Source organism: Gymnoscopelus braueri (assembly GCF_963280865.1).
Source record: "Gymnoscopelus braueri genome assembly, chromosome: 2".
Classification (NCBI taxonomy): domain Eukaryota; kingdom Metazoa; phylum Chordata; class Actinopteri; order Myctophiformes; family Myctophidae; genus Gymnoscopelus; species Gymnoscopelus braueri.
The window spans coordinates 24,977,734-24,997,870 of NC_137604.1; the positions used below are offsets into that span (position 1 = coordinate 24,977,734).

The window sequence follows — 20,137 nt, forward strand, 5'->3', positions numbered from 1 at the left end:
CACACACTACTTTGGATCAATAAGTATGTTTACACACTTTGCTAGTTTGGGATGGCTCAGTGTAGAAGACAAGGTTAAGCAAATATCAATGGGATTGGTATTTAAGATAAGATAGTCAATAGGACAGTGCCCTCAATCAGGAGACCACAAGGGGAGGTGAATGTAAATTCCCGTCGAAAGGAAGTGTTTTTCACTGTCGCCGTTCTTCCTTTTTCTCCTTCGAATAATAGTGTTTGTACTGGTTGATGACATATATTATTGTGTTATTTCTTTATGCTATGTTGATTAATTGAATACATAGGTCCTATGTCATAGTACCACAATGGAAACAAGTTTTTTGTGTTAACTTTTTTTTAGCCTTAATGTCTTACTGTACCACATTCTGTTTACATTTCTAACTTATTAAGTATTCAATTAATAAAAAAAACACATTACTCAACCAAACAGCTACTCACCCATGTGGAATGTTTTCAAAGGTCATGTCATATCTGCGTCCAACACAAATGGCAAACCTTTCAAACACATTGTCAAAACTATCACTTGGTGTTTCCATTCAGATGTCCAGCAACTAGAAAAGTCTGATAATAAAATTACTGGAACAAGAGTAACTGTCATGGAATATCTTTGAAATCAGTAGTCATCAACATTTTTGGATGATAGTTGAGTTGATTAGTTTTTAACAGCCTTGTAGTAGGCCTATATAAAAATAAGGGGTTACAGTATCCACCTAAAAGTATCTGTATATTGGAATATGATATATTGTGTGAAAAGTTAGTATTTCTGCAGTGAGGGTGGCACCACTACAGGATAGGCCATGGGGTCACTCAAATAGCTTCGAGTTCATCTTCCAACATCCCAATGGGTTCATGAAGGTGCACAGAAAATGATAAGGCAATCCAGGTGGTAGTTTCTGAGAGATTTTGTTTGGGACCAAAGCAGCGAGAAGACGGACAGACAAACCAGCAAGTTCAATTTTGAATTGCTTTCCCTGGCACCATATATTTCACACTCTTGTTTTGATACATTGTGTATATTATTTGTGAGAAGTGAAAGAATGAAACAAATGAATTGAGTCACAACAGTGAGAGTAGTGAACAGATATTAATTTGAAGAATTTTATTCTAATGTAATCATATATTTAAGATATTTAATAAATATGACAGATTTCCAGAGTGTTGCAATTCTGTAAGAAATATCTCAGATTGGCTTCAAAGTTATTCCAAAATGATAGTATTTGTATTTTGTACAGCAGTCAAGTTTTTGTTTATATATAGTACATCTCATTTGGAATTAAATCTTCTACAGTACTTTCATTTTATCTGACTTGTGAAACACTATCTTATACTTAGCCTATCAACAAGCCATCTGCAATGACAATAAGGGAAAACACGAATTTCTGTTTACGGATAATTATGAATGAAGACTACAAATAATAATGCAGATTCTGATATCATACTTTATAATTCATTGGTTCATTGGTCATGGAAAAAGTCAGTAGGTTATAAACCAAGCTGATGGATGGTCAGTTCACAAACATGTCAAAAACTCTATCCAGCAGTCTGGCAATTGGATGCGCCATTTTGGCCTCAAGTAAGGTATTCATGCCGTCTAGACCTTGCATGGGTGAAGTGGGGTCTGGACAGATTTCTGTGCACAAGGAAAGGAGAGATTTAGCAACATAGCAAACATCTAAGTAGGCTTAAGAGCCTAATTTATACTTCATCGTATGAAGGTGTCACGTCCAGAAAATAGCTACAAGCTCACAGTCACAACAACCCATTGCATGACACCAGCGTACGAAGGGGCATAAATTAGGCATTATTGTGCATGAATGATAGGGAGTATGCTACAACAATAACAACCAAAATATTAGATTAAATGTTTACAGTACCATAGTTTGTGTCAATCATAATTGGGGGTGGCATCTTGAAGCACTCCACCTGTGTCTGAAACATCTCTACAACAGCAGGGGAGACACTCTTCCTCTTACCTGGATATCAAAATGCATAAGCCAAGTTAAAAGTTGTATTGTAATACGTAGTAGTAGTATGTGTGGTCTTTTATTTCATACTTTCTTGAAAGTGGTCACAACATACAGTATAGTGACTAATTTACCTCTCCATCTAGTAGTCCTATTGTTCCACAAACAGACTCCACCATGTGTCTTCCTTACAAAACATCACGCTTCTTCATGTGTAAATAAAGACAAAAATGTTTTGTTCTTACTAAATAGCATAAGACTGGTGAATGTGTCTTTCCCAGAGATGACCTCTTCATGGATAACCAGACAGTCCGGGCAGTCACTTCTCAAGTACACCTCCTTCAGGTAAAACGGCTCCTCTGGGAAACGCACAGAAGCACAAACAGTACATCTCAGGAACTATGAACTATTTCAACCTATTAAGACCTGAGGCCGATTCTACAATTGCCTTCTAAATCAGTAGTTCTCACACTTTCAAGAATTTTCCAAAAAAATCTTAAATAGCAGATGTACGAGCTCGCCCGCGCGACACTAAGTGACGCACTGTGAGCTTGTATACCTGCTATTTTTGAATAGCCAACACTAAAATGACCCAGATGCTTTCCCGGTTTTGAGGTGGAACATTCCACACCACTTGAACTCTTCTTTTCTCTACTTACCAATCAACATAGCGCTGTTTTCAAAAGTCACACTGTAATTGTAACTGGAGCACTCGCCATATCTGTGACGGGAGGAATAAAGGCAAAACACTGCATTCGAAATATCAATACCATGCATGTGAAAGTAGATAATATGAGATCTATCTATCGCAAACCTTTCCATGCCAAGGACCCCCAAATAACCATAGCCCCTGGCTGCGACCTACCCACCCTATTGCAAAATTGTTTTAAAAAAAATGGCTGATCTACAATGTGTCATATTGTGACCCTTGTGAGTGTGACACGTTGTGAGCTTGTAGAGCTGCTATTTATGAAAAATCATTCTGTATTTCACAAGAAGTTTGACATCAACTCAAAAACGGCAAGTGGGAAAAAAATCCCTATAGGGATAGTAGTAATAGCATAGTATTTGATCCAAATCATAGTATACTGTAGGAGTGTAGTTTGTCTTACACTCTCTGGGTCTGCATGAGATTAATGATGTTCTCCTGTGTGGTTGGAGTGAGGTCAACCCAGGCACTTGTCAGCAAGTGGCCTAGGGAACGGCTTCCTGGAAGATCAGAGCTGCCCCCAATGTATAACCACTTCCCCAACATCTGGATGAGGGAATAAACAACATATGTAGTATACTGCAGTAGTTCGCAAACCTTCCCATGCCAAGGACTTCAAATAGCCAAAGCCATTGCATTGGCTAATGGCTGTTCCGTTTCATTTGTAGACTCCAAGGAGACTAGAAGTGAGTCAAGTGACCACTATCTGGAAGCTAATGGTGATCGAATGGTGAGTATATATATAATCTATGTGTGATTTAACATTTTGTGACAGCTTCAAAAATATAAATGAAAACTGTCATTTATTAAGAGAATGCTCTCTCTCTCTCTCTCTCTCTCTCTCTCTCTCTCTCTCTCTCTCTCCTCTGATTTGGCTCAATTCATTATGATTGATAATGACATTATGGAAACATTCATACCACGAATCATGGTATGAATGTTCTGAGGGATGGCTCCAAGTAGCCTACTCAAACTAGCCTGGTAAACCATCAATTCACACGACCGGGATGGTTTACTGTAGTTTTACTCAAACTACAGTACAAACATTTGTACTTTCTAGTGTCCTTGCCTTTGTGTGTCAAGTTGGAGGAAAAGGATAAAGTAAATTGAGGATGGACTGCAGATTCTGTCAAATTATGCACACAGTGCCTTCAAACACTATTTTTCACTTACCTCTTTATTGCTCATTTCTATCGGTTTTACTAGATTCTCGCAGCTCGAGCTGGTCAGAGGAGCGGAATGTCCCACTGGGAAAAGACACAGAAATGCAACAATAGCAAAATACATGGCTCCCTGGTTGCTTGTGTAGGGTTGCTCTGGCTCTCTTTGTGTCTCCTGTGTACTGCACTCAGTTAATTTCAGACAGTCACGGTAAACCCTCTCTTTTGCCTGCTCAGTTACAACTGCAAAATCCAGCGTATTTCACTTCACTGATATTATGGCCTCTGCAGAAAATATTCCTATACAGTAGCTTACAATGGTGATGTAACAAAACAAATAACACAGGGGGCTCTGGAGAAGGAGAACATAGACTTTGTTCAGCAGTACGTGGAATCCTAATCCTCTCACCATCTATAGGAGCCCTTTGAGAAGCTATGGTGTTACTGTAGCCGTTTGACCTTTTGGCGACTGGATGATGATTGATATTGCTGTGTAACCAGAGCAAATAAACGCCATTACAACAGAATGATAAAAGAGATAAAGGAAGAGCAAATGATAGTCTGTCACTAACTAGTAAACTGGTATTGAAAGGTTGCAGATGTTCAGTGCCAAAGAATGCATCAACACTGATTTTCTCCCCACCCACCATTGGCATTCCTTGGTGAGATCTTACACTTCAAGATAGTAGTGTGGGTTCTTAATAATCTTGTAAATGTTCATCACATTCAACAGTTAAAGGACTCCTGCCATTACACTGTCACACAAGATCATACATTTAACGATCAAAATTTCTTTACACTACATCCAAATCCTCAGTGAAAGTAAGTATAGTACTGTGAAAAAAATAAGCACACCCCATGCAAATATGAATAGTTAAGAATTAAGGAAACCTAATCTTCATGTCAATACTATTGACCATTAAAGATGATGTAATTCAAGGTTTTTCAGAACACTGTATCTGTATGCAAATCTAGATACAAAGAAATCTATTGCCAATACACTGTGGACCACGATCATTACAGCTGTTTAAGTAGCAGAAACACATTTGCCAATTAGAGAGAAATGTAAACTACTTTGAAATGACAGCTGCAGTATATGGAGGAGTATATTTACTTGAAATGTACAATGACATGTAAAGTCAGGCAAAGCTGGACTACACCCCCACCTGCTGGTTAAATTTAGCAACAAACACAACCATGAAGAGAACTAGCAGTGTGTATGAGTGTGACTGGCAGTGCTACTAACTACTAGTACCACTGCTAGTAGGAATATGCTAGTAACTATCATATTCCTACTAGACATAAATAATATTTGTAACCATTTTCAAATCTAAATTGGTGAATCAAACGTAACCTTTTGGACTGCATATTCCAACAACGCTATAAATATACCCAGTGAGTGACCAGTAGCGTAAAATAGAGTTTGTATTTTGTGCGAAGTATATCTGAATTGAATAGAAAAAACAATAACCCCACAAATAACAAAAGACAGCAAGACAAATCTTATCAAAAGCTTGTTTGTTTTTTAATTCAACAAACTTGACAACATTCTGTAGATGTATCTATACAGGACAAGAAAAATGATACAACAAAATAAATGACTGGGGGGAAAAAAGAGACATACTTGGGGCATCATCCAGACAACAACGTCAACAACAGAATCTCTGAGCGTGATCTATTATAAGAGGGTGAGGGGTGAATGGAGGAGAAACAGACACCCTCCTTGTTCTAAGTCTGGGATGGGAGGTTAGAGACAAGGAGAGGAATGTAGAGGTACAGAGAGGAAAAGAGCCAACGCTTCCACAGACCTCCGAAAACACACCTCTGCTCCTCAAGCCTTTTAAAACACTGTTCCTCAACGTCGGGTCCAGGGACCACCAGCGGTCCAAATGGACCGTTAGGGGTCTGTAACTCGGACAGTGTACAAATGGAACCACATTGGTTAAATTTGGACACTCTCTGAGTTAAATTAACACTTGAGGATTTTCCAGTGTAGATTGGGGTCCCAGAGATGAAAAAATTGTATCAAATGGGTGTCCGTTGCCCAATGCATATCAAACTGAGGGTCCTTGAAATTAAAAAGAGTAAGAATCACTGAACTTAACTATACTGGAACCCCCAATCTATGCTGTAAAATCCTCAGTAATTATTTAACTTGAGAAATAGCTGCATTTCTACACTCTGAGTTACAGACCTGTTTTCTCAAACTGTCGTGGAGAGACTGTTTTAAAAGACATGGGAGAGAATGGAGGGATGGAAGATGAGTGATGTGAAGGGAGGAGGGGCTCACACTTCTAATTTCTTCGCTCTCTTCTTGGAGGGAAAGAAAGAAAAGGGATAGAAGAATGGGTCGGAGGGAGGGATTAAAGTGAAGGAGTAGAGGTTGCTCATCATTCCATGGCCTCCTGGTTCTCCTGGTCCACGCTGATCTCCTCGCCGCCGGCCTCCTTGCCCTCCTTGCTCCTCTTGCTTTTCTTGTGTTTGTGTCTCCGGTGGCTGTCGCCCTCCTCGCTGTCGTGCCTCCTCCTGCTAGTGCTGCTTGCGCAGGAGGGGAGCGGGGAGGAGAAAAGGTCAAAGCTGACCGTAGATAACAGCACAAAAAATAACATCCAACATCTCATATATTGATGTTCTCTGGAACTTTCTCAATCTGTACAACAATAACTACATGGATCTGGGAGAGAGGTGTGTGTGTGTGTGTGTGTGTGTGTGTGTGTGTGTGTGTGTGTGTGTGTGTGTGTGTGTGTGTGTGTGTGTGTGTGTGTGTGTGTGTGCATGCATGTCTACCTGCGTGAGGACTTGTGGCGTCCCTCCTCTTTCTCCCTGTGTCTTCTCTCTCTGTGTCCTCTGTCCTCTTTCTCTCTGCTTGCCCGCTCACGATGGCCGCGCTCGCCGCCCCCGCCGCCCCCGTAGCCACGCTCTTGGTACTCGCGGTAACGGTAACGCTCCTCATCGCTGCGGAGGGCACAAAGACAGGTTACATTTTAGTTGGTTGTAGCAAAGATTTATTTGAAAAAATATATATTTACAACAAATCCAATTAATTTAAAAAATATATATTTATATTTAATATCATATTATTTATGTCCCTGAAACGTTTTTCAACTGGTTTGAGCCTAAATCAAGCCTCAGATATACTCATTCCAACTAACTTCTCTATGGCTTATAAAGCACTTTCACCTGCAATACCACATTGTCCTGTTTGGTACGGGGCGCTATTGAGCCAGTTTGTATGCATGTTATCCCTCCCGTTGGAACTGAAAAACGGGAGGGATTGTACCCTGACGTGACGTCACGTCAGGGACCAAATCAGTTTGGCCTGTTTTGAGACCAATTTACAGAAAACCCCAGATTTGCTGTGAAAGCCTGAGTGTTCAAACTGGGGTATTTTTGGGGATAGAAGAGAGGTAGGGGAGACCAAAAACACACAAAAAAGAAGAATAAGTTAAAATTCATGGTGTAGTCCCTTTAAGGTGGCAGAGGTAAAGCACTAGCTCCATTTCAATTCACAGCAGTGGTGCCTCCAGCTAGGCAGGAAGTTTGCTTTCAATGAGAGGCCAACGTGGTTAACATGGAGTAAGAGGGAAAATGACCTGGCCACTTCAAAGGAGTCTACCCAAATATAATACTGGACCAGGACCTTTTTGTGTTATCCTTTTAGCCTTAATGTCTGACTGTACCACGTGCCATTTACATTTCTGACTAATTAAGTATTCAATCAATCAATACAGCGCTCGACTGGGTCTGCACGTTTTGAGTTGAATGGGCTTATACTGTATAGGAGGGGGGGGGGGGGGGTCTGTCTGATCAAATTAATATAAAATATCTAAATATTGAATCAAGCAACTTAAAAACTGTCTGGAGCCCGGTGTATGACCCCTAAGTATTTTAAAGTGAAATACTCCTTTGAGTTACGTTTTTGCAGTGCTTCTTGCACCATGTCCGATTTTGGCTAATATAACTTCATGATGATTCTACGCATGCTGTACTATTTGTGGCCTCTGGCACCCTTGTGACAATGAAACGGTGTGACCAGTTAATCAGCTCTTCCTGGGCCCATAATAAAACTTTTTCAAAGTATTGTGGTGTTATGTTATTTGCGACAGGCCCACTGCCATACCCCCTTCTGGCCAAACACCCTGAAAAGTTCTTCCTCGACTCAGTACAAATCTTTCCACAAAGTTGTGTGCAAATCTGCTCCTAACGTTTTGAGATATCCTGCTAAAAGTCAGAGACGAAAACAAAATTGTCAACATAAAAAAAAGCAAAAGACAAAACACAATGAAGCATAATAAAGCAATATCACAGCATCATTTAATTAAAAGCTAGCATGTGATTTCTTTTTTTTTTTTATAATTGAAAAGATAATGACCCTCAAGCAGGTCGTTCCAGAGTCCAGAAGACATGGTCACCTTAGACTTCAGACTAGCCTCTGTAGAGGTGTTAGTATCTGTCCCCCTCACCTGGTGTAGCTCATAGCTGAGGGGCTGTGTTCCCTCTCCCTTTCTCGTTCATGTGGCCTCTCCCGGGGCCTCTCTCGCTCCTTTTCTCTCTTCTCCTCACGACGGGGGTTAGGGTAGTAGTCCCATGGCTTATTGGGGTTATCCATCATGGGGGGCCACGGCGGGGCCACATTGCCCGGCATGTTGCCCGGCATGGGAGGAGGGTATGCACCTGGCATGAATGGAGAGAGGAGGGGTCGGTATGTCTGTGTTGTTGAGTGTAGTGCAATTGGATGAACTTAACCACTTAAGCCCTATACTTTTCCGTATGTCACCGAATAGTCAAAATAGCTGCTCTACAAGCTCACAACGCCTTGCGATGAGACGCGTTGTTCGCATGTACACTTTTCACCTCTAAAGACAAGCCGAAAATAAGGATGCGAGATTGAAAGTGGTTAAAGGGAAATGATGCTGATTTTTAACATAAATCCCATTGTTCTGATGTACATAAACGGTGTGGGAAAAAATACCCAATGTTCTGTGTATTTTCAAATGTACGCCCAATGACGACAAATTACATCGGGTGTACGCAGTGTAGTCTGAACATGTCTAATGTTGATTACAAACTGGTTTTGTTAGGGTGTAAGTAGTTCAATGTTGTAATTCTTACCTTGAGGGAAGGGGTATGGTGGGACAGGGCGGTTATCATAACCTCCAGGATGGCTACTGTTGTGACAGAGAGAGAGAGAGAGAGACCATCAGTAACTACTTGTTGTATTGTTAAGGATTCAGTGTGTTTGTGTGTATGCGTTTACCTGTCCATGGTAGGGATGAGAGAAGGAGGGGGTCCGCTAGGTGGAGGGGGGAAACCAGGGGGAGGGACAGTGATGGGCATTCCTAAGAACAGGGAGATGAGTAGAGAAAGAGAAGACAACAGGTTAAACAGTAAATCAAAAACACAAACTATAAATGCACTCAAGAGAGATGCTACAGCTGCAACACACATGCTGCATAATCGTTGCTGTCGGGCAGAAACCTTGTATCTCCGTATTTCAACTTTTAATGTTTTTTCGTGAATTAATTCATCAATTGTGTTCATCGTACAATAGTGTCACGCAAAAGTAGCCGAAAATAGCCGATTGTCACTATTTAAAAATGTTTTAAAAATAATAAAAAAGGAACCGTTTTGGACATACAAGGTTTCCACCCGACAGGGACCATATAAACATAGGGCTAAGGTTTGACTTTGCGCTGTGTCTATCAACTTTTTTCACCCACCCACCCACCGCTACAACAAATGGGCACAATCTGAATGAATCTAGAGGCAGGCAGAGTAAAGGTCACAGCAGAGTGAGCGACTGTGGTGACTTACTTGGCGGGGGGATGAGTGGGGGTGCCGTGCTGACGTTGGGAGGAGGAGGGAGGAAGGGTGGAGGAGGGATGTTCGGAGGGAGGGGTCCAGGAGGGAAGAAGTTCGGAGGCATCTGATTCTTGGCCGGAGGTGGTTCCACATCCGATGAGGTGTGGCCATCGGAGATCACCTGCGTGCCAAACACAGATGGGAAAGGCTCAAACTCAGGCCTGACTATAACAAGTTATCTATTCTCATGGATTCATGGCAGTCATGTGATAATGTGCGATGACAGAACATTGTGATAGCATTCACTACAGACAGAGTTCTATCAAGTTCAACTGTGAAATTTATCAGAAGCAAACCCAAAGCAAATATCTACGCCTGTGCTGATCAACAATTATTCATGTTCAGCAGTTAGTAGAGATGTGCCAAAAATCTTTTATCTAATGACTAGATTCCACCCCCATAGATAATTTTGTACTATATCGAGATAATAGAGTGTGTTTGGGAAAATTATATTAGTAGGCTACAGTACAGTATATGCAAGCAGTTTTATCTTCCCCTCAGGATAGAAATCGACGTGTTTTCTCAGAGAACACTACAAACACGTCATGGAAAGCTTATAGAATTATCACTCTAATTAAAAAAAAAAATTAATACCAAAATGTATTTATTCATATTTCTTTTTTTTTATGAAAAAGTCAAAAAATATAAATATAATATTGAACCACTTAAACCTTTTATACTTAAGTTGACTGGGGTCCCCCAGGGCTCTACATTTGGTCAGCTACTTTTTTCCCAGAACACCAAATCTATTCTGCTAAACAGCTCAAAACAAGCCGCACTGCAACGCGATGCGTTGTGAGCTTGTAGATTTGCCATTTTCGCTGAATGTTCATCCCCCAGAATTAATAAGGACGCTAGGATTCAAGTGGTTCAAAGTGCAGTATGTCATGACCCTGTGTTTTGCCAGAATAGTTAAAATTTGATATCACTGATATTGTAGATATTTTGGTTTGCAATAACCCTATATATAAATGTCCATTATCGGTTCAAACCTGTTCAGTATCATTGACAGTTTGTTTGTTTGTTGTGTCAGACTGCATGTTTGTCTGTGTGGTTGGTTTACCTGAATATTGTTTCCTTCCAGATTGTGCCTGCGTCGTCCCTCCACTCTGCTGATGGTGGCTGTCCCTCCGCCGATCACATCTATGGTACCGCTGGGCTTCCTGATGGAGGAACCAACAGCAACAATGCACTGAGCAGCATGCCAACACGGGCATAATGCACCTGACATGTTCTTAACCACTTAAGCCCTATATACTTTGTCTTACAGCCAATAGCGAAATCAGCTAATCTGCAGGTATAATCTCACAAATGAGCTTGTAGATCTGTTATTGTCAAAAGAAAATGTTAATTGTTCGCCTATAATGACATGGCCAAAATAGGAAGGGTGCCAGGTTGACAGTGGTTAATACACTGTATACATGCAGTATTAATACTTTATACGTACATTATTAAGACACAAACCTGGCCACTTATTTCAGCCCTGTGAGCATCTGGACAGAAATTAAGTCCAATGTTGTACATCTGTATAAATGATTTAGGTTCATAGGTTTTATGTCTCATGGAGCATGCTCATTTAGAATTTAAATGAGCAGATCATTAGCCTGATGGGTACAGAATTCCTAGTGTTGTTGTTTGTGGGGGCTAAAATGTTTGGGGATAGATTTCTAGTCTCAGTTTGTATTACAAGGCCCCATAATCATGGATCCAACAAGTCTCTTTGTTTTAGTTTTTTCCACTAATGCACCACCAATACAACAATGACACAATAGCAACCATCAAACCAATGACCATCAAATCAAAATAAATTAAATACATAAAAGAATGCATCGTTCTGGCCTCAGCAGAAACCTCTGCCGCACATGATGTCTATGGCTAATATTCATGGCCATTTCATATTGTAAGAATGAGGCCATGCCCACTTACGTATAATAGGACATGTCTTGAGCAGGTGGGCCAGTCTGCTGGTTATAGAACTGAGGAGGGGAGATCCTACCAATACGAAAACAGACAGCAAGGGAAAATGACACAGAGTTACACCAAGTAACCCTCACAAACACACAGTAAATGGGAGGTGGGCCTATTTCATACAGAGTGAGTAATTGATGCATTTCTTTCAAATGGAGGAATCAGGTGTGTTTCGCTATGTGTGTGTGTTGCGTTTGTACAGGAAAGCAGTGTGAGTTTAACATTATATGTGCGTTTCAAATGCCACCAAAAATATTGTTCAGTACTATACATTTTTCTTTAACTGCCAAACAAGTAAACATTACAACCCCACCTACCAGTCTGAATTAAACCTCTATTCTGACATTTCAAAACCCAAAGTCCACTAGGAAAAGCCAGTTAGGTGTATTTCCATTTCCCCCCAGATCCTTTCAATGTCCATTTAATCTCCCCTGATTTTTCTGTTTCCTACAATCGTTCAATGACAAATACATTGTTACTTAGATGTGACTTACATCTTCTCCTGTGTTTCGTAAACAGGTATCATTCCAGACCTGTTGGTGACCTGGCTGATGGGAGGCTTGTTGTAGTGGGAGTGGCTGGCCGGAGAGATGAATTCTGGCTTTGAGGTGTGGACAGGCAGGCTCGATATCATGTCCTTCTCATTACCTGTCCTGCCCTGCTGAACCTGGGGAAGGCACAGATCGTCTTTACCACAGGATGGATGACAGAGTTGACACAGACAGCAAAATCTTCATTTTTAATTTGTCCATTTGGTTCCATTTTGTACACCGTCAGTGTACAATTAAATTTACATGGAGGATTTTACTGTGCGAGGTGGCAGCTGTGTGTCGTTTAGCGGCCTCTTACTGTGATCTTGCTGGTTATAGAACCAACAGTGGTGACCTCCAGACCCATGCGCATCCTCTTCTGCTTCTCACAGTACGTCTTCCACGTGTCCTCATTGAAGCCATAGTTGAAGTAGTCAGACAGGTCCGCTCCTACACACATAAACACAGTCAGACAGTAGTAAGACAGGTCCGCTCCTACACACATAAACACAGTCAGACAGTAGTAAGACGGGTCTGCTTCTACACACATAAACACAATCAGACAGTAGTAAGACAGGTCTGCTCCTACACACATAAACACAGTCAGACAGTAGTAAGACAGGTCTGCTCCTACACACACCAACAGTCACCCTCTCATATAATGTGTGTGCGTGTATATATCATAACTCACTCTCACATGTGAATACAACCAAAACAAATCTCATTAGGCACAAAAGTTCTCACCAAGCACAAATGCACACTCCGTCCTCCAGTGTTCCTCTCACATCTCATGGAAACGATATAAAACCACATGACAATATCTCACACACAGAGCGGCATAGCCATATACACAAGGACACACACACACACACACACACACACACACACACACACACGCACGCACACAGACAGACAGACAGACAGACAGACACACACACCCACACACACCTGGCTTCCTCCAAGGCTTCTCTTCAAAAGACTCCATGTCCACCTCCAGTACTGGAACCCCATTGATGTTCCCAGGAGCATCCATATCCACTCCCTTCAGCTTTGCTGTTAATGGAAACAAAACAACTTGTTAGTGGACCTACACATATCCGTTATGCTACTGTACTATCTGAGCTTCAGCCATACCATTCAATTTGCTATTGCACACATTTGATTAAATATTATGCTTACATTTTATACAGGTTGATTAGATAACAATACAAAAAGTTTTCAGTAAAACTAAAAATATCTGCAATAGTTGGTAATAGAGAACATCACCTTGTCCATAAGGTCTGGTGCCAGTTGTTTTAATGTTGAGGTTGACAGGTGGTGCTCCATAGGGCCTGTGAGAAAAACAGCTTTTAATTGATGAAATACGTGATATATACAGCACATAAACCAATATGGTTATACTAGGTACCAAGCATTTTATTGTTATCTCCGCCAGGCCGAAGGCAAGCGGCTAGATAATGTTTTCCTGTGTCAGTGGCAGCCTAACTATGGACTCATACGTCATAAGTACATCATAGATGTGAGGTCACAGGAGGCTGGCCACACTTCCTGGTGGAATCATTTAATTATTATCATTATTAAACCGTTGTTTTAAATATTATGAAACACCTCGTCTCTTCCACAATCTTTGAAAGCTACTTTACTTCCAGCTCGTAAATGTCCCGCGCGGGAAGCTGTCAACTGTTTGGTATTTCTGTTCATAGAAAGATATTTCAAAATATCTTTAAAATATATTTCTGCTAAGAAGCAAGCTAGATGGGCTTCGACTAATGCAGTTTCCAGTGTAGGAGTCACTTATGCGACTGCAAAGGCAAAACGGAAGTGGAGGGCAGGCTGAACACCCGCTTTATTTTCTGAAGGTTTTCAGAAGCGTTTGTAGGCGGAAGCGTTTGAAATTTGTGAGGCAACAGTTTGTCTCAAGAGACTGTGAAACACCACATTATGTGCTTCATTTCGATGCATAAAGTTGGATTAAAAAAAAGTCAAGAGGAAGACTGACACAGGTTAGCATTGGGTGGAGAGGACGATGGGATGCTGCAGCTTTCATCACTGCCTGATCAACTACGTAGTAGGCCAAGGTGTGAAATAGCAAGCCTTCACTGGGACCTACGTGTACTGTGGCGCTCCGGTTTTAATGTCTCCAATGGTGACACGGACATCATCGTCATCATCGTCACTGTCGCTGTCACTGTCTTCATCCTCACCACCTGCTGCAGCCTCCCTCTCTGCAGGCTGACACACAGAGAGAGAGAGACAGACAGACAGTTACCAACCATATAGAGATTGTGGACATGTGAGAGTGTGTTGGGGGAAGAAGACAGTCAAAATAATTAAGTCTGAAGATCCAAATAAGAAGTCAGAAAACAGTCAAGATATTAAAGGTATCTCATCCACATTGTGTGTGTGTGTGTGTGTGTGTGTGTGTGTGTGTGTGTGTGTGTGTGTGTGTGTGTGTGTGTGTGTGTGTGTGTGTGTGTGTGTGTGTGTGTGTGTGTGTGTGTGTGTGTGTGTGTGTGTGTGTGTGTGTGTGAGACCCACCTCGGAAGCCACTCCATTTCCTGTGGCCACAGCAGGGGCATCATCTGTTGCAGGGAGGGTGGCATCGGCAGCTCCACTGGGAAACGTTCAATTTAAAACCTCTTTAGGTTACAAACCAGGCATCAAAATAAAACGGGCTACAACACATGATAGACAGAAATATATATGCCCACAATAGGGTCATGGTGTATTGTTGCACAATGTGATCCTCAAGTTTTAGCAAACGTCTGCATGCGGTATGCAGTATCATTACATGACAGGTAACGTGAGATGCAAGTTACCTGACAGCAGCGTTCAACTTGGCTTCTTCATCCCCGTCTTTCTCCTCGTTTTCATCTAAAAAGACACATATTTTGTTACATTGCATAGCAGTTAGGGCTGTCACGATTATGACATTCTACATGACTATTAATTTGGAGGTCCTTAGCATGAAAATGTTTGAGAACCACTGTTTTTTTTAAAGACAAAGGTATGGTAAGTGATATTTTTTTGGTTACTACAAAAGTTTTTTTGTTAAAAGGTTAACTCACTATATTTTGATAGTAATCATTGCTATAGAGTGTTTGTTCCATAACAGGAGTCTCCCCACCTCTCCAGCTCTTTAATAAACAGAAAAGAAAATTTCACGTGTGTTGCCAAATTTCAGCCAATCAGGAGAGAGTATCCATTTATCAGCTATAATTTTATAGCAATGAGTTCTATCAAAATATAGAGCAATTTAACACGTATTTTAACAAAGGAAAATCACTTACCCTACCTTTAAGTAGCTCTGGTCCATAGCGTTAGAAGGAGTTACAGTACGCTAATGGACCAGAGCTAACCTTTAGTTAAGTCTGAGTCCTGTGTGTGCAAGCAAGGTGCATTCCGAGTTCCTACCAGGGCAGCAAGGGTCTGCTATCATCTAGCAATGCACTGCAGACATTATGATTGTTTATACCAGGGGTCATCAACGTTTTTCAGGCCAAGGACCCCTTAGCTGAGAGAGAAATGAAGCAGGGACCCACACTACATATTGTATACAATAGTGTTGTTGTCTTTCATAGATGTATAGTATAGCCCCATTTAGGTCCCGATTGGAGCTAATAATGTAGTGTTGTATTCATGTTAATGTGTATTTTCAGACAGTTAGGCATTTAAACCCTGAATACTTCGAAAACTTGTACTTGGTCTGCTTTTTTTTCCCCTACACCAAACCTCTTTGCCGAAAATAGCCAATCTACAAGCTCACAACGTTTTTTTTGGCTAATGTTCCCCTCAGAATAGGGATGCAAGGGTCCAAGTGGTTAAAAAAAAAGAAAGGAAAAAAGGTTCCTATCATACAAAGATTTGGCGCCTCCCCCCTGTATAACTCTGAGGACCCCCTGTTGAAGACCCCTGGTTTACACTACTCAATCCATTAGTGTTATAATCTCACCTCCATAGAGCCACTCCTCCTCTTCATCCCCGGCACTGGCATCGCCAGCAGAGCCAGTCTTCTCCGCTTCCTCCGCAGACATCTTTACACTGGACTCACACAAACCCTCCTTCAGCGCCAACCAAACACCGCGCCGCAACACTTCACCACGAAAACAACGTGTTCAGGAAAGGCTTTCCAACTGTAAAACACTACATACGTGAATTATATTTAGCCTTTTTACGTTATATTCTCGCAGAAATGTGCCATAGGTTGTTTATGTAAACATATATTTTTTTCATGCATTCATTTCATCCACAAGACTTCGCACACAAGCTCGCGTGCCCCGGAAGCTATTGACAGACACCGGACGGAGCGATGGTGAAAGGGCAAATGTTTTGTTGGGTTCCTTGGAAAAGGTGACAGCGCCCCCTAGCTGCAGTAACGTATGGTACCCACAAGAGGGAGCCAACAGGTCACGCGCCCTATATCAATCTTGAATTGTGGCCGGTTTTCAAATTCAATTAGTTTTATTGGAGAGCTTTAGGATATAATCCTCCTGTGACAAATGCTTGATCATCATTTGGGGAACCCTTTTTTGTAAGGATTGTCATTCTTCCATCCTAAAAGCATCTGGATTTCAGTATAGACCATAATGACCAAACTTGGCAGATGGTTCAGGGTCCTACAATGGAATCCACATCCACACTGTCCATCACTGCAACCTAATGTCAATTCAGAAGTCTTATCCGTCACTCTATATCCATCTATCGTCATAGTTGTTCATTCATGCTACCAAAATTGGACACATAAGCTTGTATGATTGATTGATTGATTGATTGATTGATTGATTGATTGATTGATTGATTGATTGATTGATTGATTGATTGATTGAAGGTGAAGGTGAAGCTGACTTACAGGGCTCTGGTAACACTGTTTAATAATAATAACAATAATAATAATACTTATTATTATTATTAAAGTTGACATAACTTTACATTGATTGATTGATTTTATACTTTATTAACATGTTTGTTTTTTACCTTTTTATTCATTTTACCCTCATAAGTGTCTAAATCAATGGATAAGGAGTTCATAGGCTATATGGTGTTTGTGTTCTGTGTGATTTGTTATGTTTAATCTCAATAAAAATCAAGTCCTTGGTTCCCATAGATATATATTTGATAGAATATGGAAAGTTGTGTTCAATAGTTCTACACCACAAAGAGACCCATGTACCTGTCAAACTACCTGTCCACGTCCACAATCACAACATCAGAGGGAGTTCCACACTAATCACGTTCAACCCAGATTTGGCTCAAGCAAGGGGTTAATTTCGTTCTCCTGCTATGCCACCAAAATATGGAACGCCCAACCAACAGTCGTAAAGGAGTGTAAATCCCTACTCTCCTTAACGAACGCTCTAAAAGAGCACTTACAGGTGGCTGCAATTCACTGTACATATTTTCTTTTTGATTTCTAACTGTTTATATGATGTTTTGCATAGTATTGTATATTTGTCTGTCATTCAATTTTTTTGATGAATTGAGTACAAAGGACCTCAATGGAAACAAGCCATAGGCTTTCTTGGGTTTAAAATCCTCTTAGCAGACCTTGTATTGAACTGTACTTTCCTGTGCTTTTTTTTGCAAACTGCCAATACAGCATTCAATCAATCAATCAATCAATCAACTGTTGTTAAATGTCTCTTCATAATATTTTTTTGGGGGCTTTTCTGCGTACACAGTAGAGAGAGACAGGAAACAGGGAGAGAGAGACGGGGAGTGACACGCAGCAAAGGTCATCAGGCTCGGGATTCGAACCCCAGACTATATGTGGTATGCACCTGGACCGCTAGCCCAGCGGGCGCCCCAGCTCTTCATATTTCTTTTGTAATAAGTGCGTTCAAGGTAATAAATGATTATACATCTGAATAAATTTAAATAATAATATAAAATATAAAGATATTAGAGAAACAAATAAGTTTGTTATAAACAATAGTTTCTTAAAGTAAACAAAATGTATAAAGGGACAATTTTAATGCAAATGCATGAAGTCATATATTCACTTATTTTATTTAGTAACTGACTCAGAGGGTAGAGCGGTCATCTGATCTTCAGCCAGGTTTGTGTGTCGTTCCTGGCTTTTTGGCATTTTGTTAATATAATATGTCAGTCAACAAGACACCAAACCCTTAAATGCTTGTGATGAGCAGGCTGTTGCCTTGCGTTCAAACTTTATTAAACCAATGGAATATCTTGCAGATTATGGCAGATATCGTTAGAGGCCTGACAGAAATCGTCCAAGAAACCAGACCACCAAAGAGTTCTAAAATGCATCAGCTATACAAACCAGGAATTCATTAAGTGATGTTGTGATAAATGCAACAGCTGTGATACTCCCCGTCTATGTCTAAGGGTGTGAGTTCCAATCTCACTGTGAACAACCAAATGTTTTTTTTTTTTTACTACTGAAAGTAATCATCTTTATCTTCATCATCTTCATCTTTAATCATGTCATAATCTTATTCTGTGCTTGGACCCTGTTGCTTTCCACTATATTTATTATTATAAATATTTGTAATTGTAATTTATGTTTTACATTAACTCAAAGCATAGACATTGTTAAATTAAGCCAATCCCTACACTATTTTAGCATCAGCTTCAGTAGGTGACTGCCTTGTGTTAGGGTTGTTACACAATAAATAAAGCAATCTCATGTGGCTCCATAACCGTTTAAGAAAATCATGATTAGCGCTGTGGTTTTGTGTCCAGGACAAGTTGGCCTTTAATGCAGAGAGGGAGGGTTGTTAATGCATTTGGGGCCATTGGCCTGTTAAGTGGGGCCACTATAGATGTGGACTCCTGGTGTCTATATTTTTATTGATTCTCTCTCTCTCTCCCTCTCTCTCCTTCTTACATTATCAAACTTTTGCATCAGATGCACATCAAACTATGCACATCTTGCTTTCCAGCACTTGAAAGTCACATTGCATGCGATGCCCACATAAGTCTCGTGTAAAGCACTTGTGTAGACTCCTGTGTTCCTGGAAAACACACATAAATAATGCTGATGCTGCCCCATTCTTAAAGTGATCATGCGAATCCATGCACTTAGTAGCACGCCTCCTATGTGTTTTTCAATCATTCCCTCCATCTCTCTTTATATCTTTTCATCTAATGCTCTCCTCTATGTTAGCCTCTCAGCCTCTGTGATTACATTCCCTCCTATGCTCACACTAACCCCATTGCCCTGGTCTATATCTTTTTTTTCCATCTCACTCATCAATCTCCCCTCTTTCTTCCCGCTTCTTTTTTCTTTTTTTCTTTTCTTTTTCTGGACCCTCACTATTATTTCCTCCTCCCTCGTTCCTCCCCACTCTCTCTTTCCATCTCAACCTTCCATCTTCAATTTTATTGCTCCCTTTTAACCCCCCCCCCCCATTTATTTCTCATTTCACCCTTACTTTCATCCCATCACCTTGCCTACTTCAACCATTCCTTCCATCCCTCTTTCTCTTCCCTACCCTTGTTCTCATTTCATCTGTGTATTTTCCCTCTCTTTTCTTCCCCCTTTCACCCTCCGTATGATCCACTCTCCCTCCCTTCGTACATCCCTCTCTCCTAGCGGTGTATTAGGAGGGTTAGTCGATGCTAATCAGGTTTATCCAGACAGAGGGCGATCATTGGACTATCTGTAATTACAGACACTGATATTAGCTTACTCCGATACTGTATGTGCTCCAGCACATTTTCAATCCACATCATCTCTTTGGATCAAGGTTATCTCAGCCCTGAGTTTACAACAGTATGATAACAAACTTAACTCTACCACCACGCTCTGACTACTCTGGTGTGTTTAATAAAAAAAAAAATTTCTTGCAGTATAGCCACTTTCAACCTGGCATGAGACAAAAAGTAAAACTTTCCCAAAATTCTCAAACCTTTCAAAAATGGCAAACATAGTATAGCTACAAGCTCACAATGCTCACACGCG

The 20,137-nt window shown here is 40.8% G+C and overlaps 1 protein-coding gene across 1 annotated transcript; it reads right to left on the reverse strand.

The window, feature by feature from the left end:
• Positions 1 to 5,351: 5,351 nt before the first annotated feature.
• fip1l1b (FIP1 like 1b) lies at positions 5,352 to 16,483 on the reverse strand. The gene is made up of 16 exons (XM_080420158.1): positions 16,163 to 16,483; positions 15,030 to 15,084; positions 14,749 to 14,824; positions 14,321 to 14,442; positions 13,477 to 13,541; positions 13,159 to 13,263; positions 12,530 to 12,660; positions 12,175 to 12,347; positions 11,639 to 11,704; positions 10,776 to 10,875; positions 9,665 to 9,833; positions 9,108 to 9,189; positions 8,963 to 9,018; positions 8,314 to 8,524; positions 6,638 to 6,805; positions 5,352 to 6,385 (listed from the first exon to the last, which is right to left on the reverse strand). The coding sequence occupies exons 1-16, from the start codon at positions 16,242 to 16,244 to the stop codon at positions 6,241 to 6,243; spliced, it is 1,806 nt and encodes a 601-aa protein (XP_080276284.1). The 5' UTR covers positions 16,245 to 16,483; the 3' UTR covers positions 5,352 to 6,240.
• Positions 16,484 to 20,137: the final 3,654 nt, after the last annotated feature.

Excerpts from the sequence above, each read along its gene's own strand:
- fip1l1b (XM_080420158.1), bottom strand. The coding sequence starts at position 16,244 with ATGTCTGCGGAGGAAGCGGAGAAGACTGGCTCTGCTGGCGATGCCAGT. Across the intron at positions 9,019-9,107 it reads CTCATCCCTACCATGGACAG|TAGCCATCCTGGAGGTTATG; the intron begins GTAAACGCATAC and ends CTGTCACAACAG. Across the intron at positions 6,806-8,313 it reads TCAGCTATGAGCTACACCAG|CGATGAGGAGCGTTACCGTT; the intron begins GTGAGGGGGACA and ends TGCCCTCCGCAG.